This window comes from Zalophus californianus, chromosome 8 (genome assembly GCF_009762305.2).
Source record: "Zalophus californianus isolate mZalCal1 chromosome 8, mZalCal1.pri.v2, whole genome shotgun sequence".
Lineage (NCBI taxonomy): Eukaryota > Metazoa > Chordata > Mammalia > Carnivora > Otariidae > Zalophus > Zalophus californianus.
The window spans coordinates 138,817,516-138,840,636 of NC_045602.1; the positions used below are offsets into that span (position 1 = coordinate 138,817,516).

At 52.6% G+C, this 23,121-nt stretch overlaps 1 protein-coding gene across 1 annotated transcript in view; it reads right to left on the reverse strand.

Annotated features, from left to right (window-relative positions):
- Nucleotides 1-353: 353 nt before the first annotated feature.
- The window catches only part of TAF4 (TATA-box binding protein associated factor 4), a 67,847-nt gene continuing 45,079 nt past the window's right edge, over nucleotides 354-23,121 (reverse strand). The window contains exons 7-15 of the mRNA XM_027623443.2: nucleotides 22,468-22,713; nucleotides 20,252-20,399; nucleotides 19,758-19,872; nucleotides 17,718-17,887; nucleotides 17,287-17,417; nucleotides 16,437-16,562; nucleotides 15,924-15,980; nucleotides 15,341-15,460; nucleotides 354-1,831 (exon numbers count right to left, since the gene is read on the reverse strand). Coding sequence (XP_027479244.2) covers nucleotides 1,664-1,831; nucleotides 15,341-15,460; nucleotides 15,924-15,980; nucleotides 16,437-16,562; nucleotides 17,287-17,417; nucleotides 17,718-17,887; nucleotides 19,758-19,872; nucleotides 20,252-20,399; nucleotides 22,468-22,713 — 1,281 coding nt within the window. The 3' untranslated portion in view covers nucleotides 354-1,663. The remainder of the gene's footprint in view (nucleotides 1,832-15,340; nucleotides 15,461-15,923; nucleotides 15,981-16,436; nucleotides 16,563-17,286; nucleotides 17,418-17,717; nucleotides 17,888-19,757; nucleotides 19,873-20,251; nucleotides 20,400-22,467; nucleotides 22,714-23,121) is intronic.

Consider the following 23,121-nt stretch of genomic DNA (forward strand, 5'->3'; position numbering starts at 1 on the left):
ACATGCCTGTGCGCGGGTCCCCCGGGGCCTTACCTTGCCTCTCCCCAGGGTGCCCCAGCTGCGCGGGCAAGCGCCCCAGCACCAGAACGCAGGTGGGGTGGTCCAGATGGCCCGAGCGTGCAGGGAGTAAGCTCAGCTTCGGGCCCTCAGACGCCACTCACACCGGGCCTTACCCTGCAGCACGGAGGTCCTGTCCTCGGAGGCGAGGTGATTTCTACCAGAGTCGCTGGGGTTTAGATACTGATTCTAACAAGTAGCTCATAAATGAACACCTCAGGGGAACCAGAGCTGAGTCTCTGGTAGCAGAATATAAACCTGGAAAACCGAGAAAAATAGGCAAAACAGATACAGATAAATTTGTTTTTAATAAAGGAGTTAATTTTCTTTCAATCCTATATAAAACAATAGCAATTAAAAACTTCATTTTTGAAAGTAAAATATTTACATATGAACAAGTAACTGTGCAAAATTTACATGAAAAAATGGAAAGACAGGGATTTCCTAAAAGACAAAATAAAAGGTGTAACAGTTTTCAGGTATTGATAAAAATACTGATCAGCATTCGGTTCACACTCGCGCGAAGTAAAGTCTGACGTGAGGATTCACACGGAAAAAGCCAAAGTATTTACAGTCATAAAAGTACTATCAATAGACAATTTAATACAATAACCTCTGAAAATATAAAGAACCAATTAGTATATTTGTAATAAAAAAATAGGTACAAAGAAGGGGCTTTGCTCTGGACATCTGTAAAGTTGGCCCACAGCTTGCTTACAGTCTCTTAGCAAAATAATTATAGTTTACATAGCCATTTTCATGTTATGTGCCAAAAATTATGTACAATTACTGACAAAATACACCAACCATTTTTCAACACTTGATTCACACTGAGAAACAGTCTTTTGATGATGATTCTCAACTTTGATTTTTATTTCATCTAAGTTTCCACTTTTAGCTAAAAAACACAGTGCAAGTAAAATATATTTATGCTGAAAAGGTTTTCATTTCTTTTAACTTTACAGCTTTACAAACTACAGCAAAGAAAACGCGTCTGTACAGATGCCGACCGCACGTCCGGAAGGAGCCGCTGCGCGGCCTCTCCTGAGCAGAAAGGTGACCACGCTCCGGGCGAGCGCGCGATGAGCTCCGTGCTCCTCGGGGACTCTGGCGAGGGAGGGGACGGGGACATAAATAGTCTAAAAAATCAGTTTGCTTTGCCAACTGACTAATACAAAAATAAAATAAATGAAATGAGGTCATTGCTGTAGACACACACCTACGCAGTAAGTTGGGCTGAATAAACCAAAATGCACAAATAATGTAGAAACCGCTACGAGGTGACAGAGGGCAGCTAATTATTTGCTAAACGATTCCATCAGTTTTTATATATGGCTTGTTTGGCAAGAAGGCCACTCAATCAAAGATGAGTTAAGAGTTAATTGTCCGTTCAGAGTGCCCACGGGCCTCTGTGTTCTCTGTTACAGAAACGTGTTTTCTTCCATACTGAAGAGTTGACTTAGAAACAGGAATAAAAAACTGTTCCGTTGTAAAGAGGTGGCTGTTTTTTAAACAATATCCCATTTGCTTGTTACAAAAGGCGTAATCTGCAAATATATAAAAACGTCCCAGGCGTCTCCATCCGCGATGCCGCGCCCGCCCTGTGCTACTTAAGGAATGCTTTGTAGAGCAGCAGTGAATGGCTTGTCTCACGCTCATTCTCTAAACAAAATATGAGGTCCCTGAGGTTGACCCGCGTGATCCTTTGTCGTGTGAACTGTCTGGGGGTTCCAACACCGGAGCTGCCTGGGACCGCCGAGCCTGGGCCCGACCCCTGGTGACGAGAAAGGAGAAGACAGCCGAGTTAGTGGTGCGCACAGGTGGGCAGGACCCACAGCGCTGGAAGGAAGGGGCAGAGCCAGGTGCTGGCCCCAGGACCGTATGCCTGGGGCCACTCACACTTCCCTACAGGTGTCTTAAGGAACCCTGATGCTGGAGGAAGCCAGGCTGGGGACAGGCTCCTTCCTGCAGGCCTGCTCCTTGAGCCGAAGTGCTTTACGAGTCCCTAATGGGGAGGGGTGTGAGCAGAGGGGCACACGTCCAGGAGGTGAGGCAGGACTGATGTCACACCTGGGCCCAACTGTGTCATCCCCACTTTGCTGACAAAGGCACATTCCCAATGCCACAAAGTCTAAACTCCTGGATTGGGCAGGCTGGTGGTCAGCCGGTTAGCTTGTTGGGGCGCAGTACTCTGTGGCAACCATGGTCATCCGAGGCCAAGAGGGGACCGCCCTGTTCCCCAGGCGGACAGCAGCGCTTCAGCGCAGGGCCTGCACCGCTGGAGGAAAGGCCGAGTTTCTGCGAGTCTCTGACGCCTGCTCACGGACACGGAGTCGCCGGGCCCGTTTTCCTGGAGGCATCATGGCCACCAAGCCTCCGCGTCCAGTGGTTCCAGCACTGCGTCTCCATCCGATGCTCCGGGGCCTCAAACCACACAACTCCCAATTAGACGGCGCTCGTTTTTCCATTCGGAATGGAAACTAAGTCTGTATTCTGATGGTTAAAGTCACTCAGGTATGTTTCAGGTGCAAACATGACAAGGGTATTTTTACAGCTTGTTCTCAAGTTTAAGGAGGTGGGAAGAAAGAATTCCCCCACAGCCGAAGAGCCCTGCCCAGACCAGGCCGCAGTTCTGGGAGCCGGCCAGCAGGTGGCAGGTGAGGACCACAGCACACAGCGCACTGCGCTCTGGGCACCTGGTCCATGGCCACCTGAGTCCCCTTCCACCAGGCTGGGACATGGCTGCTCGTGTCCTTGTGCGCGTGCACCTTCAACCTCAATTACACTACTTCACACCCCCTTCAGACACCCTTACCCACCAAGATGCCTCCTCCAGGCTAGTCCCTGTGGTGGCTACTTTTCCTTGTTTCAGAGAATGATTCAGGTTTTCTCAGCGTTTCCGTGAGTCTAGGTAACAGCCCTAAAGCGTTTCGGGCAAGACACAAACAGCGCCCCTGCAAAGGCGTGTGATGAAAACAAAGTCTGCAGGAACAGGAGGAACAGCAAGCATGGTGGCCGTCCGGGCCTGCTACTCTGGACCCCGCACACCACAGGGAGAGCCCAGGAGGCCCAAGCAGAGGCCAGTTCCTGGAAAGAAAGCTGCCCGCCGACAGCAGCCTTCCCTCCCCACCTCCCCTGCAGACACCACTCCTGACCTCGAGGTTCACGGGGACAGGTGTGGCCACGCGGAGAGCAAAGGCACTACCTTACACAACGGACTGAAATACCTCTGTGACACTCGTGACCAATTCTGGACCACATGTGATGTTTCTACTTTCCAAATAGCTCAACAGCCAAAACGGGTGGAACAAGGGTGAGGTACCCGCTTCAGGTGCAAATTAACAGGTGCTAAAAGTCAGAAATCAAGATAAATAACGCTTTATTGCAATATATTTTAGAAATCAAAACTGGTGTCAAAGCATTCCGATGCGCATGTGTCAGCACGGCTCCAGACGTCCGGCCGAGCGCTTCCGGCAGGCCCAGGCAGCATGCACGCTCTAAAGGTCAGTGAGAAACTGTAATTTCTCATGTTTCTATGGACTTTTACAAAAAGCCTATGTCCAAAGATATCCTACTTGAGAGTCAAAGTACTTCTAATGACATGGGATAAGCACTGTTTCTTCCACTTCACACCAAAATGGAAGGACATGTCTTCACTGTCTTCCCTCCAGGGTCGCAGGGCCGGCCGGGCAGGGCAGGCAGAGCCTGAGGGAGGGGCCCTGAGCCGAGGACGCAGGAGCGCTCCGCCCACCGCCCCTGCCGACGGAGAGTAACAGAAAACTCTGCCAGGCAAGGGCCAATGTCAGACCAACTTCACCAACATTCACACCCCATCAAGGGCTGTTTAGTTTGCTTTGTTTTTGCAGGCCCTGGGGCTAGGAACAAAAAGACCTTGGCCATAGCGCCTAGGCTCCAGCAACATGTTTCCTCGTTGGCAAGTGGAGCCTCCCTGTCACAGGACCACTAGAAAGACTGACAAAAGGAAGCTACTTCTTTTGAAGGCAACCTTTCCGTGGTCAAAATGCCACAATCAATCTGACAGCCAACAAACACTTGATGCAAAACCAAATGGAAAGAAAAAACACCTTCCGTCCAACATCCCACCTGGCTTCTGGGGTCAGCCTCACTTGGGAGCCCAGAGCTGTGCAGGGCGGCGCCACATGCCCCTGGCACAGCTCTGAGCTTCCCACGACTCCGAGAATAGGGGCCCCCAGCCCGGGGCCCCTCTGGAACTGCCTCAGCAAAATTTCCACCTCGGGGGCCAGAGAGCCCGATTCCCATCAAGGTGGCTCCCAGGCGAGGTGGCTCTCAAGGCTGCTCCCACGCCCCCGGCTTCAGCTGGACGAACGGCTCCCTGCTTGCCCTCGCGATGGCGCAGTTCCCAAACTCGGTTACACCCATCTCTGCACCCTCACCGTCCAGAACACAGACACACGTGCGCAGACGCAGCCGCGGTAAAGACACTCGGGTACTCACCCTAGGAGGATGCACACCACTCACAGGAGGGGGAGACAGCGCGCTGCCATCGAGTCACCCCAGCAGCTCCCTCTCTCTCCCCAAAAAACTCAGAACAAGAAGGGAAACACCAGTCTATACAGATATCACTCCATCAGCATAATGTGAAGATGGGGAGCACCCTGCTCCAAAAGGACCGCAAATGAGCAGAACTGGCCCATCCTCAGCAGGGCCCACGGCACCCACAAAGCAAAGACAGATGAGGGAGACCGCGAGGGGCCATGGTCCAGCAAAAGCCAGCCCAGAATGGCTGCTGGTCCACCCCAGTCTGAGCACCCAGAGCACAGACACAGGGACAGGCGTGGGCAGAGTCCTCGCAACACAGAGCCTCTGACAAGGACCATCTGAAAACCAGGTGCTGAAAGGGAAGGAAGTAAAGGGACACTTAGGGTCCCACAAGACAGAAACCTCACCATCAAAGGACACATGACCCTCCTACAACCAACGCAAACCAAAAACCGGCTACAGTACCCAACATTCCAGCACGGGCAGAAGAGGGCGCCATCAGACCGCGAGTCTTGCAAGACCCCCAACTACCACAAAAATGAACAGGAGGAAGATGAGCAAATCCATAAAGAACCACCGCAAAAAGAAAACAGAATTCCACACACATCAGAGACCAATTCTGTCTGGAAAAACAAGAACACTGTAAGACAGACCTTTCAACAACAAAAAACGTACCTGAGCATTTGAGGACATGAAAACTGCTCTGAATCAAAACCGGAAATAGTAACAAAGAAGTAGATAAAAAACAGAGGGGTCCCTGGGTGGTGCAGTCAGTTGAGCATCCGACTCTTGGTTTCGGCTCAGGTTGTGATCTCAGGGCCACTCCACGCTCAGTGTGGAGTCTGCTTAGGATGCTCTCTCTCCCTCTCCCTCTGCCCCTCCTCCCCCACTCGCACACGCACGCTCTCTAAAATAAATAAATAATATCTTAAAAACAGAAAGAAAAAGAGTTGACTAAATGCAAGAAAAAAATAAAAAGGAAACAATATGTCAGAAATAAGTGAAGTTAACGGCAAGGTGCCAAGGAGGGAAAAAGTGAAGAAAGGCGGGCCAGCGAGGGGCACACACAATGACAGGCCCAGGGAAGGCGGGGGCGGCAGGCCAGCAAAGCCAGTACTGTGTTATCAGAGCCTCTGAAGAGGGAAAACAGACAACGGAGCACAAGAGACACTGAAACCAGGATCCAAGAGAACATTCTGGGAAAACAGAGACCAAAATCTGCATTCTATCAACTCTGATGTATCCTCACAAACTATTACTTTTCAAAGAAACAGATGAGGCCTCCAGGTAAAAAGAGAAAATAAATCACAAAGGTAAGAGAATCGACCTGGCATCAGGCTTTTCAAAACCAACTTACAAAGTGAGGTGACCATGGATGAGCATTTACAAAATTACTGAAAGGAAGTGTAAACCAAGGGTTTTATATCCAGCCAAACTGTCCTCCCTATCAAAGCCACAAAAGGACCGTTTTCCACATACAAACATCAGGGGACCCTGTACCAAGGCCTGCCCAGGGCTCTGCCGCAGGGCAGGCGCCATCCAAGCAAGAGGTGGTGGGGGAACCACGGCAATGAGATGGGGGTAAGCACTGACACAGAAATGTGTACCTTACACTAACGCGGAGGTGGGGGTAAGGTGGAAGGTCGTGTACTGTAACAAGGAAGCGGAGAGCCAGGGAACGGACAACACAGTGTGGACAGGCTCACTGGCGGCTATGGGGCAGCGACTGGAGCTCAGGATCAACAGGAACCAAGAAGCTGAACAGTGAAGTAAAAACCAAGGGACAGAAGACATTTCATAAGGTTTACATGCAAAAATGACCACCCAAAGATAATTATAAACCTTCCTAAATACAAACAAAAAAATTTTAAAGAGCAAAGAATATACACTTTAGAGGAGGATAATCACAGCAAACATAAAAAATACACATAATTATAAAAATACCATGAAAGAGAAAAGGCCAAGCATATTGGTCATTATCAATAAAGGTGAATGGGCTTAATTCATTCATCTAATAAAAAGAAAAGCTTCGAATAGTTAGGTACCAAATAATGGTGCACACACAGCCCCCCGCACCGCTACAAAGCAAAAACTGCAGGAGACACAGGAGATAAAAATAGAAACGCACTAATAACAGAGACTTTAGGTCACGACACTTAGGACAAAACACAAAAAATGGACAAAAATAAGGATTCCGAAAACTGGTCAGCAAAATCAGCAAGGTACATGTTATGGATGTCTATTAAGTTCTGCACCCTATCACGAGATCATGCCTGTTCAAGCGCCCATGCACACTCATGAAAGCGGATTACCCATATCACCCATCAGACTGGCAAAATCTAAAACCAGGACCACACACAGTGCAGGGGAGGCGAGGGGAGGCCCCCTGCTACACGGCTGGGGGAACACAGCAGCAAGATCTTCCGGAGGGGAGCCCAGAGCCCGGCGACTCCTAACAAGACTACCCGCGCACTTCACTTCACCCTCAACGGTACACCCCAGCAATGCAAAGATGCTGGTGCACACAGTCACCGGATGCGTCAGGGCTTGTGCACGAGAGAGAGAAAGGTCAACCAGCCGCGGTACATTCTGTCCTGCTACAGAACAGAATGAGAAGGGTCTTTCTGAAAAGAAATCAATTCCGGAATGTATTAGTGAGAACAGCACATGCAAAGGGTGCCTGCACACAGCCCTTCAAGGAAGATAAGAAGGGGATATAAGAAAATGCACGTGGGTGCGCTGAGTGGTGACGGACTGCAGAGGAGGGATGGGAACGGGGGGGGGGGGGACGAGGACAGCACTGTGTGTCTGCAGGGCTTCCACAGCTCTGATCCCTAGAACCCCGGCGATGCTCCACCCCCTAAATCAAACAATTCAAATCAACCAAGATGTGGGGGAACCCAACACGAAATACAAATAGCAACAAAAGAACCTAAAATCACTAAACCGTACTACAAATTAACGAACCTAAAACTACTAAACTGTACTACAAATTAACAATTAGAACCATACTGAAAGGAGTGGCAAGAAAAATAACCCATCTAAGTAACTCTGAAATGCAGAATTTTGACTGGATGTTGTAGGTATAAAAAGAACAATACAGAAATATTCTAAATAATTAGTATGGCTCTTTCTCACAGGGCTTAGCAACTCTGAAACTTCTTTACCTGTAAATTAGGATCGAACAAACAAATAAAAACCAGGTTTCTCACATAAGCAACAAGGCACGGCCCGGAGGAGGCCTGTGGCGGCAGAAGAGAACCTGGGGTCCATGTACAAGCCGCTGTTTTCAGTGCAGAGACAGAGGGACAGAAACAAAGCAAGCACGGGCAAGCGTGTGTGCGTGTGGCCCTCGAGGGGGCCTGGGACAGGACACCCAAGAGTACAGCCAACAGAAGGAACCAGCGCTGACTCCACAGTTACAGCAGGAAAACCATAAGCAAAGTCTGTAATGTGAGAGAGAAAGAAGTCTTCAAAAAATGAGGGGTTCATGAGAGGACACAGGAGCTCGCCATGGCCGAAGCTGGGGCCACATGGGCAACCAAACGTGGACAGTGGTGACAGAGGATCCCCCACGGAAGAAGCAAGCACACACACTCACACAGGTTAAGTCACTGAGCGAGCAAGCAGGAGGGGGAAGAGGGCAGAGGGGACAGCCCCTCCACAGCAGAACGGCAGTTCCCACGCGTGGGGCAGGAAAGAGAAAACCCGCCCCAGGCAGACAGTACAACCACTGCCACAGAGAAAATGGGACGGGGGCGGCAGGGGCCCACGTCGCAACCACCTGGTGGACACCACTTGAACCAAGTGGTCAAAGTTATCGGACAACGAGACGCATGGGAACCAGATCAGTTTTGCAATGTTCTAGCCAAAATTATGGAGGCTGGATTTAATCATGAAGAAACACAGGATGAACCCAAATTAAGGGACTTTGTACCAAATAAGTGACCCGCACACTTCACAAGCGTCGAGATCAGGAAAGACAGGGAAGAACTGAAGAACCACAAGGTCCTGGGTGAGATCCCATGACAGGAAAAGGTCACCCGTGAGAAAATGGTGACAATCAAGCATGGAGAAAATATTTACAAAAGAAGTATCTGCTCATGGGCTATCACCCAAACTATGCAAAGAACTCACAAAACCCAACAAGAATAAACAAACTGAATAAAAATAGGCCCAAGCCCCAAACGGGCCCCTCGCCACAAAAGACATTCAGATGAGCACCCAAACACACACTCCTCGTCCCGTGTCATCAGCGAAATGCCCATGACAACGGCAGTGAGATATCTGCACACCCATCAGAAGGACCCAAACCCACAATGCCGACGACACCGAACACGGGCCAGGACGTGGGGCAGCAGGGGTTCTCATGCGTTGTGGGCGGGAAGGCAACATGGCGCAGCCTCTTCAGCAGGCAGTTTGGTGTTTTGCTGCAAAACTAAACATACTCTCACCATACAATCCAGCAATCATGCACCGTGGTATTTATCTAAAAGAGTTGAAAGCTCACGTCCACACAAAACCTGCGCACGGGTGTTTAAAGCGGCTTTATTCACAGTTGATAAAACTTGGAAGCGACCAAGGCGTCCTTCAGCCTGCGATGGACAACTACACCGTGGTCCGTCCAGACGATTGGGATAGGATTCAGGGCTGACAAGACATGAGCTCTCAAGCCCTGAGAAGACAGGGAGGAAACCAGACGCTTGTCACTCGGTGAAGGAAGCCCATCTGAGAAGGCCACACGCCGTGGGATTCCAACTCTGCGACCTTCCGGAAAAGGCACAAGGACGGAGACGTAAAGAGACCAGTGGTCGTTGGGGTGGCGGGAGGTAGGGTGAGGGCAGTGGGGGATTTCAGGGCAGGGAGACTACTCTTGTGTGACGCTCTAAAGCTGGACGCACGTCACGATGCGTCTGTCCACGCCCGCAGAGCGCACGGCGCCCAGAGTGACCCGGGGGTGAACCACGGACTTTGGGTGATGACGGCGTGTCCGTGTAGGCTCATCCTTGTGTGACCTACACCATTCCGGTGAGTGATGTGGACGACGGGGAGGCCGTGCGTGTGGGGGCAGTGGGCACATGGGAAACCTCTGTACTTTCACTCAGTTTTGCTTGAACCTAAAACTGCTCTAAAATGTAAAGCTCATTATAATTTTTAAAAAATTAAATTCTGAAAAACAGAATCAGATAAGGTCTTGCCAACAGCCTATCACACCGGTGACTCATATTGGCGGAGTGCAGGGGCTCACAGAAGCACTCTAGTATTTCCCTAACTTTTCCGTGGGTCTAAAATTAGTTCAAAATAAACAGTTTTTTTAATAAGACGTATCCCAAGGAAATACTCCTAAACTAAAAAAAAGGAGCTAAAGAGCTGAGCACTACTCTGGTGAAGAACGGCAGAAGCACCCCCTAAGCCCAAGAGCCCGCAAAGCGACAGTGTGGAGGAGCCCCCCCGAACAGTCTTTGGCGACCCGTTTCCCTCCACTGTGTCGCACGGGGTGCCATGCTTCCACCACCAGGTGCTGCCCCGCGCCCAGCTCTCCCTGCGGGTCTGGAAGCATATGCTTTTCCTACTCTGCAGCACGCACTCTGGACAGATCCTAACACCCACGTCAAAGTTAGTCAACGCGCTCTTCCCGTCTGCCTCCCACCCCTCCCAGCACCAAGACCCCAGCAGCCAAAGTGGCCAGGGAGCTGGTCCCGTGAGCAGAAGGCCAGATCCGCCAGGAAAACGGGAACCCAAGCTCTCACAAGCAAGGAGAGGGGGAGGCTGGGAAGCAGCCCTGCATGCAGACTACCACCAGAGTATTGACAGGAGTGCAGAGGGCTGTCTTGGACGCAGGAAGGGTGGTAACGCACGCGTGCGCACCTGTACTTGCACGAGCGCCCCCAGGGCCTGGACACAGGGAGCCCCACAGCATCCAGCACACACAGAGCTCAGAGCCCGGCTTCCACACGCCATCCCCCCTCCCCGAAGGGAACCAGGTTCCTGGCAAAGTGCTGGAGGGGCAGGGAAGCACCAGAGGCTCCGGGACGCCACTCATGCCAGTCAGACCAGGATGCTTCAACAACGAGGGAGACACTTCAAAAGGATATAAAAACCAGCTTGAAGGAGCTTCCACTGCCCACATCTAGAAATAATGAGAGTACTGATTACAACCCACTGAACACAACAGGTGTCCATGGTCCCTGCCACTGTGGTGAGCCAACAAACGGATGGACGGAGGAGGGAGAGCTCTTCGTACGCAGAAGACAACTAGCAAACGCAGAAGGCACCACTGGCACCTCTGACAGTGGCCATGGAGGCTGGCGGGCGTCAGCAACGGATGCTGAGGCTGGAGGAGGGGCAGCATCTGCATAATCCTGGAACATCTCCTTACTAAATGCCAACAAACGCTGGCGGAACCACAGAGACGACCCTGGAGAACGTGGCTGAGCCGAGTGAAGCTGTGACCATGGTGCGGGTCAGCAGGAAGGTCCCCACACGCAGGCCTCCTGATGTGACGGACTCAACAACAGGGTACCCACCGAGACGGAGGCGTCTCTGCCAGTCACCAGACCCAGCCGGAGGGTCACCTACACACACAATCCCATCCTCTTCAGCACTGTCCAGAACGGGCACATTCAGACAGAATCATGCGGCGTGCCAGCCGGATGCCCCACACATCCCTGCTGGGAGCCAAAGATGCTGCCGGGCTGCGGGCGAGGTGGGAGCAGGTGGGAGGACAGGACTTCCTGCCTGGGAGGCTGTGGGGCATCGTGCCAGACGGGGCCTCACAGCGCCGACCTTCGGGTGTGCAGGGTATCCCATCACAGGAAGACTATATACGGTACATACGCGTAGTACACACACTCACACGCACGTACACGTGAGACACCGTGATGAGGTGCATGGGATGCAACGTTCAGAACCAAGAATCTAAACTAATGGAGTTCTGTGTGCTACTCCTCCAACCTCTCTGCAGGTTGAAACTATTTTCAATTAAAAGAGGCTGTATTTTTTAAAGTAAATCACTACATTCTGGGAAGGCAGCAACAGGGGCAGCAGTTTCTTGATCTTCCCAAAGGCCCACGTAAGACTTACGCAACCAGACGACAAAACCTAAAACAAGCAGACGGTATTTAGAGCAAAGTCAGCGGAGATAAGCCTCAGGCAGCCACAAGCCTGAATGGTACCACAAAACCGTGCAGGACAAGCTAGAGAAACATCAACAGGCACCACCAGGCCTGGAAACCCCAGGAGCCAGCAGGCCTTCAGAAAGGCAGGCAGCGGCTGAGGGCCTCACGCAGACAAGACTGTGAGGCAGGATATCGAAGGCTAGCGGGACAGAGGCAGTGGAGACCAAGGGCAGTCTGGGAACACAGGGGGGAGGGGAGCAGTGCCGTGGGCCTGAGAGACAAGCAGCCGCGCCTCCATCACCACACAAAGACCACGTCAGAGGGGCTCCGAGTGGTTCACAGACGACCTCAGACACCTCCTCCTCTTAAAAGTTCAAGAAAACTAAATTCGCATGAAAGGAGAACAGGAGAGCACTAAGAGCAAATCCCACACGAGTCAGTACTAGGAAAAAGAAGGTAAGGAGGATGAATGACATCTCAACAGACAACGGAAAACACCGTGAATGCGTATTAAAAAGACAGACCGGAACTGTAATGTTCTACCATAAAACAACTTAAAACATATTAAGAAAATGGTAGCCATCATGAGAAAACAACATAAGCCGGAATCCGCAGAACTGAGGAGGTGCCAGAGTCAGGAAAAATTAGAAAGGAGACTGAGGAACGAAGGCCAAACCACGAGAGCAGAGCCTCGAGCCCGAGAGAGGCCACCTGAGGCAGGAGCGGCTTGGAGGGAAGCATGAATGCCGACGGCAAAGTCAACACAACGTCCCACAGCTGGGAGCCCCAAAGAGGAAGCCAAGTAAACCCAACAGGAGAGAAGGTTTTCCCAAATAAAAACACACCTCAAACTGCTGTTGGAGGGACTCAACCCAGGATAACCAATTCCAAGTAAAATTAAAGACTCTTAAAAAAAAAAAAAAATCCTTTGGGCAAAAAGAACGCATGATATACAAGAAAAATAAAATTAGACCATCATCAGGCTTGAAGAGCAACACTTTATGCCGGGAATAAATACCCAAGGTAAAACAGTTATGGTTCTCGAGTAAAGAAAATGGGAGCCAAGGATTTCAAGGCCATTGACACAGATCTTTAGGTACACAGGACACAAACTGTCATCCGCGTGTAAGAACTTGGGGATGTTGTCCCCACAAACCCTCCCGAAGACTGTGGCAGAGAATGAGACTCAGAAAACCAAAAGGACTGCACAGACACCTCCAGTGCTAAACACACAGTCACTCAAGGAAAGAACGCCGAGGGAGGGTGAAAGGAACAGAGGCAAAGACGTGACAGCTAGACCACGTACGACTTCAGCGGTGAGTAAAGAATGTGCGCAGGCTATGATGGGCCACATCACAGCCCAGCCCACCCGAGGAGGAAGACCTTGCTCCCACCCTGGCACCCAGCCCACCCAGCCCACCCAGCCGAGAATAAAAGCCTTTCCCTGGGAGGAAAGCTTACTCCCGAGAATAAAAGCCACCCCGACAAAGCCTAAGACCAAACGGGGACAGGGAAGGCGGAGTGTGCAGGGGATTCCTACCAGGTCCCAGGGGCACCAACACCAAAGTGAAAAACAAAGCATACAAGTCCAGATACCACCTGCTGAAACAAAAACCAGCACTCTTGAGAAGAAGACAAAGCTGGTCTCTCCTCCTGTCCTCCACAATATCCAGCATTGAGCAACAATCACTAGACATGCAAAGAAACAGGAACACGAGACCCACCGCTGGGGAGAAAAGCAGGGACCAGAGACTGACGCTGAGGCAGCCCAGATGCTGGCCTCGAAAATGCACTAAATCAGCTTTTAAACACAGGCCAAAGGCATGATGCCCTGGAAGATGTGCTCTCAGTATGTGAGCAGACAAGCAATCTTAGCAGAGTCAGAAACCCTAAGAGACACCGACTAGACACCTGGAGTCACAAACACACCAGTGAGTGAGAGCTTCACTGGGCGGCCTCACGGCTGCCTCTGCCAACGACACAACCCCGTGTGGTCAGGGGGTCTGAAGATTTATACCAGGAGAGACCGTCCTTGTGAGGACACAGAGAAGAAAAATGAAAGAAAACTGAACAGTGTCAGAAACCCAAGGGCAACATCATCAGGTCCAACATACGTGTAATTGGAAACCCCACTCAGAAAAAACAGACTGCAGCAGGAAAAAAAATTTTGAAGAAATAAAGGCCATAATGTCCCAAATTTGAGGAAAAACACTGACCTACACATCAAAGAACCCCGAGCAGGCTAAATGTCAAGAGAACCCAGTCCAAACACAATCCAAACTTCTAGAAATTGAGAAGATAATCTCAAAGCAGCCAGAGAAGGGAGAAACAGCAGGTGCAGGGCACAAGCGTAAACCTCAGTGGGGCCAGGAAGACAACAGAGCTGCCCCTTTCACAGGAAAATGTGATGCTCAAACAGATATTACAACTATTTCTCAGATTTAAGGATAAGAGTTTTGCAATTTTGGGAAACACGCTGGGAAACCTCCCACCTTTTTTGTGATCTGGAACAAGACAGCCCAGCATTCAAGTGGGAGTGTCCTTGGAGGAGTGAAAGACGTCAGGGGTAAGACAGAGGGGCCCAGGGAACAGGCGAGAAAGTGCAGAGTATGAAGGGTGCCCAGTCCTTGGGTGCACGTATCCTTAGTGTGTCCTTCCCAAAAATTAAACGCCATCTATCTGGATACACTCAGCTTATCCAACAACGTAGAAGAAAATAAATCTTAGGGGCGCCTGGGTGGCTCGGTCGTTAAGCGTCTGCCTTCGGCTCAGGTCAGGGTCCCAGGATCCTGGGATCGAGCCCCACATCAGGCTCTCTGCTCGGCGGGAAGCCTGCTTCTCCCTCTCCCACTCCCCCTGCTTGTGTTCCCTCTCCCGCTGTGTCTCTCTCTGTCAAATAAAAAATAAATAAAATCTTCAAAAAAAAAAAAGAGAGAGAGAGAAATCTTAAATGAGAAAAACACTGTCAACCCAGAATTTTATATTCAGGGAAAATATTCGAAATTGAAGGAGAAACACTGGCCCTTTCGAGTAAACAGAAGTCAAGAGAACCCATCATCAGCATACCACACAAGAAACGCTGGGTGCTGCCCTTCAGGCCACTGGAAACGCTGCTAGTGCAAGCCCGGACCAGCACCGCACCGCCGGAAGCCGTGACCTCGTGTCAGTGGGAAAGGCCAAGTGTGCTTTCTTCTCATAATTTACTTAAAAAATTAGTGACGATCTAAGCAAAAGTAACAACACCCTAAGGTTGGGTTTGTAACTAGGTAAAGATATCACAACGAACAAAACAAGAAACTAACAAAATCAGACAAACAGAAATGGGCAAGGGCCCCTTTCCTTCCTCCAGGCCTGCGTCACGCGTGCTGCTCCAGGCCACCCTTCCAACAGAGTCTGCCTGCGTTCCCTCCACCAGCGGTCCAACCTCGCGGCACCCTACCCCGGCCAGCAAACCTCCTCTCGGACAGAACCGCCAGCTCACGGCATCTCCACGACAAGCCCACGTGAACGTCGTACAAATATTCCAAAGGAGAGCCACATGTAAATGCAAGAATGCCGGTCCTCGGGTGTGTCCGCCCACCTGGAGCTGAGCCAAGAGGTGCTCCCAGGCCCCGCATGCCCTCGAGCGCTGCTGCGCTGCGTACCTCTGTCCCCGAGCCCGGTCCTGGGGAGTCCACTTTCCTCTTTTTCCTGGGCCCGATGGCGGCGAGGGCGGTGAGGTTGGCATCACGCTGCCGCATCTGAGCCAGCTCTTGTTGCTGCATCTTCGTTTTATAAGAGAAACGAGACTGTCATTTCCTGCATGTTACCTTTTACTACAAAAGTAACAGCAAAGGATCTTTGGAAATTGTCTAAATTAAAATTTCTTCACTGTTTTGACTATAACGGTTAAGCTTATCCTACAATCAGAAAAATCATAAACCAAAACAGATGCTCATCTTAAGAAGCTCAGAAAATACAACAAACTGTGTATATGTAAAGGCTAAAGGCACGCAATGAGAAATTACTGTCACCCTGAGGAGGACACAGTGTTCACACCTCTGCAAACATCTATCGCTTTGTCACAGAAATGCCACCTTTCTTCCCCTTTCTTTGGCTGGACAATTAGGTTATATAAGAACCTATTCCCTCTCTGTCTCTCTCTGTCAAATAAATAAAATCTTTAAAAAAAAAAAAAAGAATCTATTTCCAAACATATAGTAAAGATTTTTTACTAAAAGAGCTTACCTCTTTTGCCTTCTGTTTCAACCTTAATTGTTCTGGATCTTCTTGTCTGGATCGAGACTATTTTTTAAAGTAAAAACAAAAACAAATTATGATCTAAATGTCTATCATCTAACAAACATGCTATCTTATTCACAATATAATATCCAGATCATACGACAGAACGTATACTACATTTTTAAATGCTTATTTACAGCCAGAAGATGAAAATTCAGCCTGCACGTCATGGGAAAAAACCACCATTATTCTTAAGAAAATCAATCCCACTGGAGAAGAGCACAGAGGCGGTCATCACCATGCCCACCAGGCACAGGAACCTGACAGATGGTGTGCCAGGACGGCCCGCAGGGACCTGGACTCAGGTCCACATCCCACCCGCGGCCCCCTCCTAAATCACACACATCACATTTTCTGCAGGGCCAGCCCCCCAACACCACGCTGGCCTCCCGGAGCCCCGCGTGTGCGCGGGTGCCCAGGGCAGGGAACAGCCCTGCCCAGTGAGGTGCAGGTACTTGCCTTGGCCGCTCGCATAAGGATTTCTCTCTCCTGCTCGTCTTTCCTCTGCTTTTCAATTTGGTCGAGCTGCTCAAAAAATTTGAGCTGAGCCCGGACGTCACTTGCCTGCTCGTATCTGTCGTCATCCTACAAAAAGGTAAAAAAACATGGTCATAAATTTGAGGACTGGGCTGAGCAGGCTACACACCAGCCCACCTCCCAAAGCAAGTCCTACAGAACCTCCATGCACCCAACCCCTCGTCCCCAGACGGCCTGCGTGCTAACACGCAGACAAGCGATTGTCAGCAGAGCTGTGCTAGGGCTCAGGGGGGTTTCCACCTTACACACTTCGGTATCATTTGATTCTTTAACTGCCACTCCAACAGCACCAGCCTCACTCAGTTGGGCCCCTCCGACTTGTACTCGTGTGAGGGAGGGAAGAGGAAGGCGGACCCGGCCCCGCAGCCGGCCCCCTGGACCCTCCACAAAACAGGACAGTGGTCCGAGTCACAGAAGCAGGTGTGAACCAGAGCCACTCGGTCTGCAGGGCTAGCTCGAGGCCGCAGGGGCACAGGGTAGAACTGGCAGAGGCTCTGCGACCTCCAAGGCTGGACAAGCCATGTCTGCCCCAGCCCCAACCCAGGCTAGACCCCTGCCGTGCATCCTCATGCAAGCCAGGCTTCCTTCCCCAGCCAGGGCACACAGCGCCCGAGACCACCGTGGGCTAAGAGAGGCGGCATCTCCCCCAAAATGTAGTTCCAAGAAACATTCCCGTGCCGCCCTCCCACGCCTGGTGCGGGAAGAGGCTTCCCAGCAGTGCTGACTTTGAGTCCACGGCAAGCGCGACCTCTTCAGGAGAACAGCGTGTTACCTTGTAAGAGAAGTTCTTCTGCTGAGCCGTTTCTGATATTTTTTCTACAAGGTTCTGTAGCCTCTGCTGGGTGGCGTGGGATACATAACTCACTACGTCTGGATGCAACTCCGTGATGCCGTGTTTTTTACCTGGGGGTAGGCAACACTTTACAAACGTCGCTGTTCTCTCGTCCACTGCTCAGAGCAACGTGAGGGCAGCCCAAGCAGGCCCTCTGGGTGGGAGGGGGTGGTCTACATCACTGCCACTACCTGAGAACCACTGGCATCAACCACGTAGGACATGGGCAAAAGGGGGAACAAGGCACCAGGCATGTTCGCTGGGGCCTACGTGCCCCGCCAGGGAGCCATCAGCAGAGGGCGGCTCCACGGAGGACTATGGCCACGCGGGCACACCAGAGGTCGGGGGACGGCCACAGCGCGCCCACATACCTATTTCTAAGATTCTTCTTTGTAAAGGCGCTGGTAAGAGGAAGGTTTCGTCCTTACAGGACCGTGTCAGGGTGCCCACTAATTCAGAGTTCGTGGCTAATATTCGTGCACTTTCTTCCGACAGGTTTACTCCCGCCATCGAGGCCACATCATTGATGTCATCGTCATCCCTTCAGAGAAGACAATGCTGACTGAGCAAGGGGCACGTCAGGAGGTGTACTCGGGGGGCATAACCTAGTGGGACCCTGTGGTAGAAAGCATGCGGACGCCCCTCCAGGCATGCGTCCCAGCAGCTCCCGCCTGCACTATGCTGTCCCCGGAACAAGGAGGCCTAGCGATCTTCTCTGAAACTGTTCTTTTAAAGGAAGACCCGCCAGGGGTTAAAGCCGCACAAGTTCTGGCATGAGGACATGTGCAGAGGGCTCCCCAGGCAGGACTAAGTTGAGGGAGCAAAACCCAGCAACACTGTCCTCACAGCTTCTAGGAGTTTCTTCCAAGTGAAACCTTTCTTAAAAAATCAAAGAGCATTAATTTATTCGTAAAACAGTCACAGTTATGGAAAAGCGGGAATACGGGGTGCAGGGCTCTCTTCTTCCCGAATCACCTACGGGGAAGCTGCCAACCTGACTCCCCGCGCCCCACCCCGAACACCCCATGTGTGCTCCCTGCGCCCAAGGGCGTCCCCTACGGAGCAGCCGGGCGACCTCTGCAAAGCAGGCTGCCAGCCATGCTCACAGCCCCTCCGCGTGGCTCTTCAGCCTCCTTAGCCTGGAACACTCTTCAGCCTTTCCTTGGCTCTCGTGCCCGTGACACCTGCAAGGCCACAGGCCAGGCGTCTTGCAGCACGTCTGTGTCCCCATTTGACTGATGTCCCCTCCCCTCATGACAAGAATGTCCCACAGCCCCACACAGGCTGGGTTTCCTTGGTCCCTTCCTGATGCGCTCCGAGCTCCAACCCTCGGGGGTCCCTGCTGGTTTCCCCTTTTCCCCTAAGCTTCCCGTTTATTCATTCCCATGGACTCGTGCTTTCCCATCTCAGCCGGTAGCAGTCTGTCACTACACACACAGGCGGGGGAAAGGACGCCCTTCCAGGCGACTTCTGTCAGCTCTACTGCGTGCCCATCCACCCCAGCACTGCTTTCTGACCTAACAAGATGCACCAGCTCACACTGCAGAGACCCCAGAGCCAGCCCTTCTAAGGTGTCTGGGTCATGAGAACAGAACGGCTCTCAGAAGACATGGTCTGAGCGCTGGGTGTGCTCGCCACCACCCCAGGTGCCTCCAGTGCACAGGGCAAGGAGCTTTGTCTCCTTCCCCCGATGTCCAGACGCTGAACCCCGAGCTAACACAGCACTGCAGAGACCGTCCTAACTCCCTTCCCCTGCAGGAAGACAGCAGGGTTCCCAGGGGCCTCTGCTCTCTTACTTCTCTGACCTGCAGGTGGACCCCCTCCCCGCCCCACCGGGTGCTGGCCCTCCGTGCCAGACCGCCCAGGCACAACACCCTCCCCACGCCAACCCTGCTCCACCAGCCAACAGCTTCAGGGATGCCATCTGGGAGGGGGCAGCCCCGTGAAAACCCCCGAGACACACGCCCTTTCCTGCTGCTTCGCCATTATCCACGTCAGCTCTACAGCCTGTGTACCGCGTGTCCCTGACACGTAGCCCCTTGCCTGGCTGCTCATCAAGAGCCCACAGTACAGCATTTCTGGAAGTTAAAGAGGGGCAAGTGAAGCGTTCTGCTCTATAGCCGTGATGTACTCAAAATACTGACGCGCAACATCACAGCGACAGGTTTTCTATTAGTTCATACGCCAAAGAACACTGGTTTACTTCCTGCTACGTGTCCACAGCAAACCTCCCCATACTAACTCCGTGGGAAAACGTGTATACAAAGGTCAAAATGAAGCATGGAAAGAATACGGTATCGAAATTAGAGCAGCTGGTGCCACTCAGGCAAGGCCGGCCCCGGGACACAGGCTCCCGCCCCGCCATGCACCCCGGGGTCGCTCTGCTCAGTGTGCGCAGGCCTACTCCTTACCGAAATGAGCCTCCCCCAGGCTCCTTGAGTTTGTTTTTCTGCGCAGCAGCTGCTTGAGCCGAGACAGCAGAGAGAGCTTTGGTTCCAGGTAGCACAGCGGGCTTCACCACAGGGACTGCAACACAAGACACCAACGGTATACCCACCAACACGCTGGGGCACACTCTGCAGAAGCCACCGCAGGCTCTGCTGGGAGGCACCACCGCTGCTCCGGACCCTGCTGGCCGGAGGGGAGGGCATCACCGCTCACCGGCCACGACAAAGCCGGTAAAAACGCCAGACTCCCGACCGAAATCATAGGCCACAGAACAGCCTCTCAAGCACTTACTCTCCTGAAACTCATCACGCTTTTTCAAGTGCAGGAGAGGCTTGGGACATAAGCCAGCAGCACTAACCGTATCTGACTCTGGACCCCCTCCCCCGACCGAGGCCAGGAGGTGATGGCCGCTCAGGGCTCCACGTGCAGGTAACGGCACCAAACGGGGGGCCCTCACCTGGCTGCAGCTGGTTCAGCTGGATCTGCTGGGGCGCGGTGAGCACGATGCGGCTATGAGGCTGCCGGAGCGCGACCATGGGTGTCTGCGTCAGCGTCACCTGGGGCGGGCGGATCAGCGCTCCGGGCTTGGGCGGCTGCTGGATCACCTGAGGCAGAGCCGCCGGCCCATCAGCACAACTCCCCCAGGGCCGCCAGCACCCGTCCCCGGCCAGGGCCCCGCCAGGACCGGCACACCCGCGTCAGGCGCCACACGAGAGGCAGGTTCTTGAGGCAGATCTGCACATGGGGCCTGAGGTCCTGAGGTCATTGCAGGGAGGAGGCAGGCTGACTCAGCAGTCCAGCATGGAATACGCCTTCCCCGACAAATCTCAGCGCAGGGGATACCACTGCTGGGGGCTGCAGGGCACGTTTTCTCCACATCCGTCTCTAAGAAGTGCGCTGCCTTTTACACCAGGGGGAGGTCAGATTTCCCAAGTCCTGCCCTGAATTCCGCACTCAAGGTAGAGCTTCTCAGACCGCCTCTCCATGGGGACCTGCCCGCACTCACCACCCGAGGCTGCGCTCGGGGAGACGCCCTCAGAGCAGAGTCTAGCCCCAGCCATGTCCCTGCTACCCCTTATCCCAGGCCTGCGCGGCACGGCACCGCCCTGCCTGGAGCCCTGTCAGCTGGAGCGCGCTCCCACCTATGCCCTGCTCAAGGCGCCAGCCGTGTAAGGCCCTGCGCCCGGCCTAGTGCTGCGTCCTGCACAAGCAGCACTCCCCGAGCTGGGGAGACACCGCCTGGCCCAAAACCTCTGGGGCCAGAGAAACAATTGTTTCTAAATGTTACAAAGGTGACCTGCTGCGTATGCCCTGGACTACGGGACACTCATTGAGGGGACGGGGCAGTGCCCTGCAACCAAACTATCTCGGCAACAAACCTACGAAAACTCACACCATAAAGGAGAGTCAAGACAGCTATCGCCTCAAGATGTGCGTGTCAGGTTTTGCCATAAACTCAGGGAAAAGCCTCCCGTTTGCGTCTCTACAGGCTTCGAGGCAGGGAATGGGCCAGGTTCGGGCCTGATCACACTGCTATCCCCCCAAACAGGCACAGCACGTCTGGCAGGACCAGGGAAGCGGAATGTAGAAGCGACCCTGCTGATCAGGACAGCCTCTGACCATAAACCACAAACACAGGTCAGGTCGTTCACAACCACGCCCTAAGACTCACCTTTCAAGGAAAGATGACCACCCACCGAGAGACCGCACCTTTTACGTAAATTAGCCCCAGTGGTGAGGGCAGTCCTGTACTTAAAAATCTCTTCCCCTCGGTGTGAAAAAGACGTGAGGGAGCCCTGACTTCTCACGCACACCTTCGCCCGGCCCCGTGCCCTGCACCGAAGTTCCCAGCCCCGCAGGTGAGATGCTCTCATCCACCAGTCAATGCAAAGACAGAGGCTTTCACGCGAGCAAGTGGGCAAACAGCCTAACGGACTCTGGTCGCTCACTCTGTTCTTAAGTGGCCACTACAGTAAAATACATTCTACAGCCCACTATCAAGTGACAAGGGAGCCTGAGCTGTGCAGGTTTTTTAACTGTAGAGGAACTAAATCCCCTTGAAAAGTTTAAAAAAAAAAAAAAAGTCAACTACCTTTCTACGTTTGGGGAGCCCAGCTGCCCAGCACATTTAAAATGCAACTCTTCCCAGCAAAGACCTCCCTTTTCCAGCTACAGAACTCAGAAAACTGGACCCACACGGTAAATCGGCCATCAGTAACATGTAGCTTTATCTCACTGAGGCCCAAAGAGCGGATGCAGAGCTGGGTTCGAGGCCGTGAGACAAAAGGCCTAGCACCCTCTGCCTGATGCACCATCACCAGGCACACACTGTTTTCTGTCTTGGGGCAATGCTCCTAATCAAAGGTAACACCCTGCTAAAGATTCACTACAAACACACCATGTTCATTTAAGCCACAAATACCCGCAAACGATACGGGTAACAGACCAGTGGGTTAAGAGCCAACGTGCTTATTTCATCTTCCTGAGAACTCACTCACCAACTTGCAGGGCCTCGGCCTCTAGTTCATGCCTGAACTACTCAGGTAGCACCCGCACTTCCCCTGACGGGAGATTTCCTGCCTACTGGGAGGAGGCTTCCCTGCGCCGTGGCCAGTGTGTTTAAGAGGCAGGCGGGGGTGGGGGGGAGGGCAGGCAAGGCTCTCGCCTTCATACCAGCGGCGTGGGCTGCCCCTGCTTGCCAACGCCAACCTGTGTGGGCTGCGTGAGGCTGATGACAGGGGGCTGGAGAGCGCTGCTCACGGTGGCTGCCGTCTTCCCGGCTGTGCGCTGGACCGAGCTGCTCAGCACCACGGCCGTGAGCGCGGTGGTGGCCTGCGAGGCGGGCGGCGGCTGCTGCTGGCTCTGCTGGATGAAGGCTGCGGAGTCGGGGGTCAGCTGTCTCAAGGCGGGCAAGCTCCTCTGGGCGGAAAGACAGACACGGGGTCGGCGGCGGCTCGGGCACCGGGTTCCTTCCTCACAAACCCAGAAACTTGCAACTCCGAGAAACAAGCCTCAAGCTCAACCAGGCCGATTTTAGAGCCTTGACATCTCTGCCCTGATGTTGGTGTTGGCATCTGGCACTCACGGACCCCCAAGCCCGACATCACCAAGCAGGATCATGCTCCGTAAGAACCAAATAAAATTTGTTTAGAAAAGAGAAAGAGAAAAGCAGTAGATCTGAAATGCTCTTAAGAATGTCATGACGGCAAAGCTTACTCAAGAGGGCCGACCTGATGCCCCTGAGCCCTGCTCCTCACTGGTGAGCCCCGCCCCATCAGCCCTCCTGCTGGTGAGCACCTCCTTGCACCGCCGCAGGTGTGGGGTCAG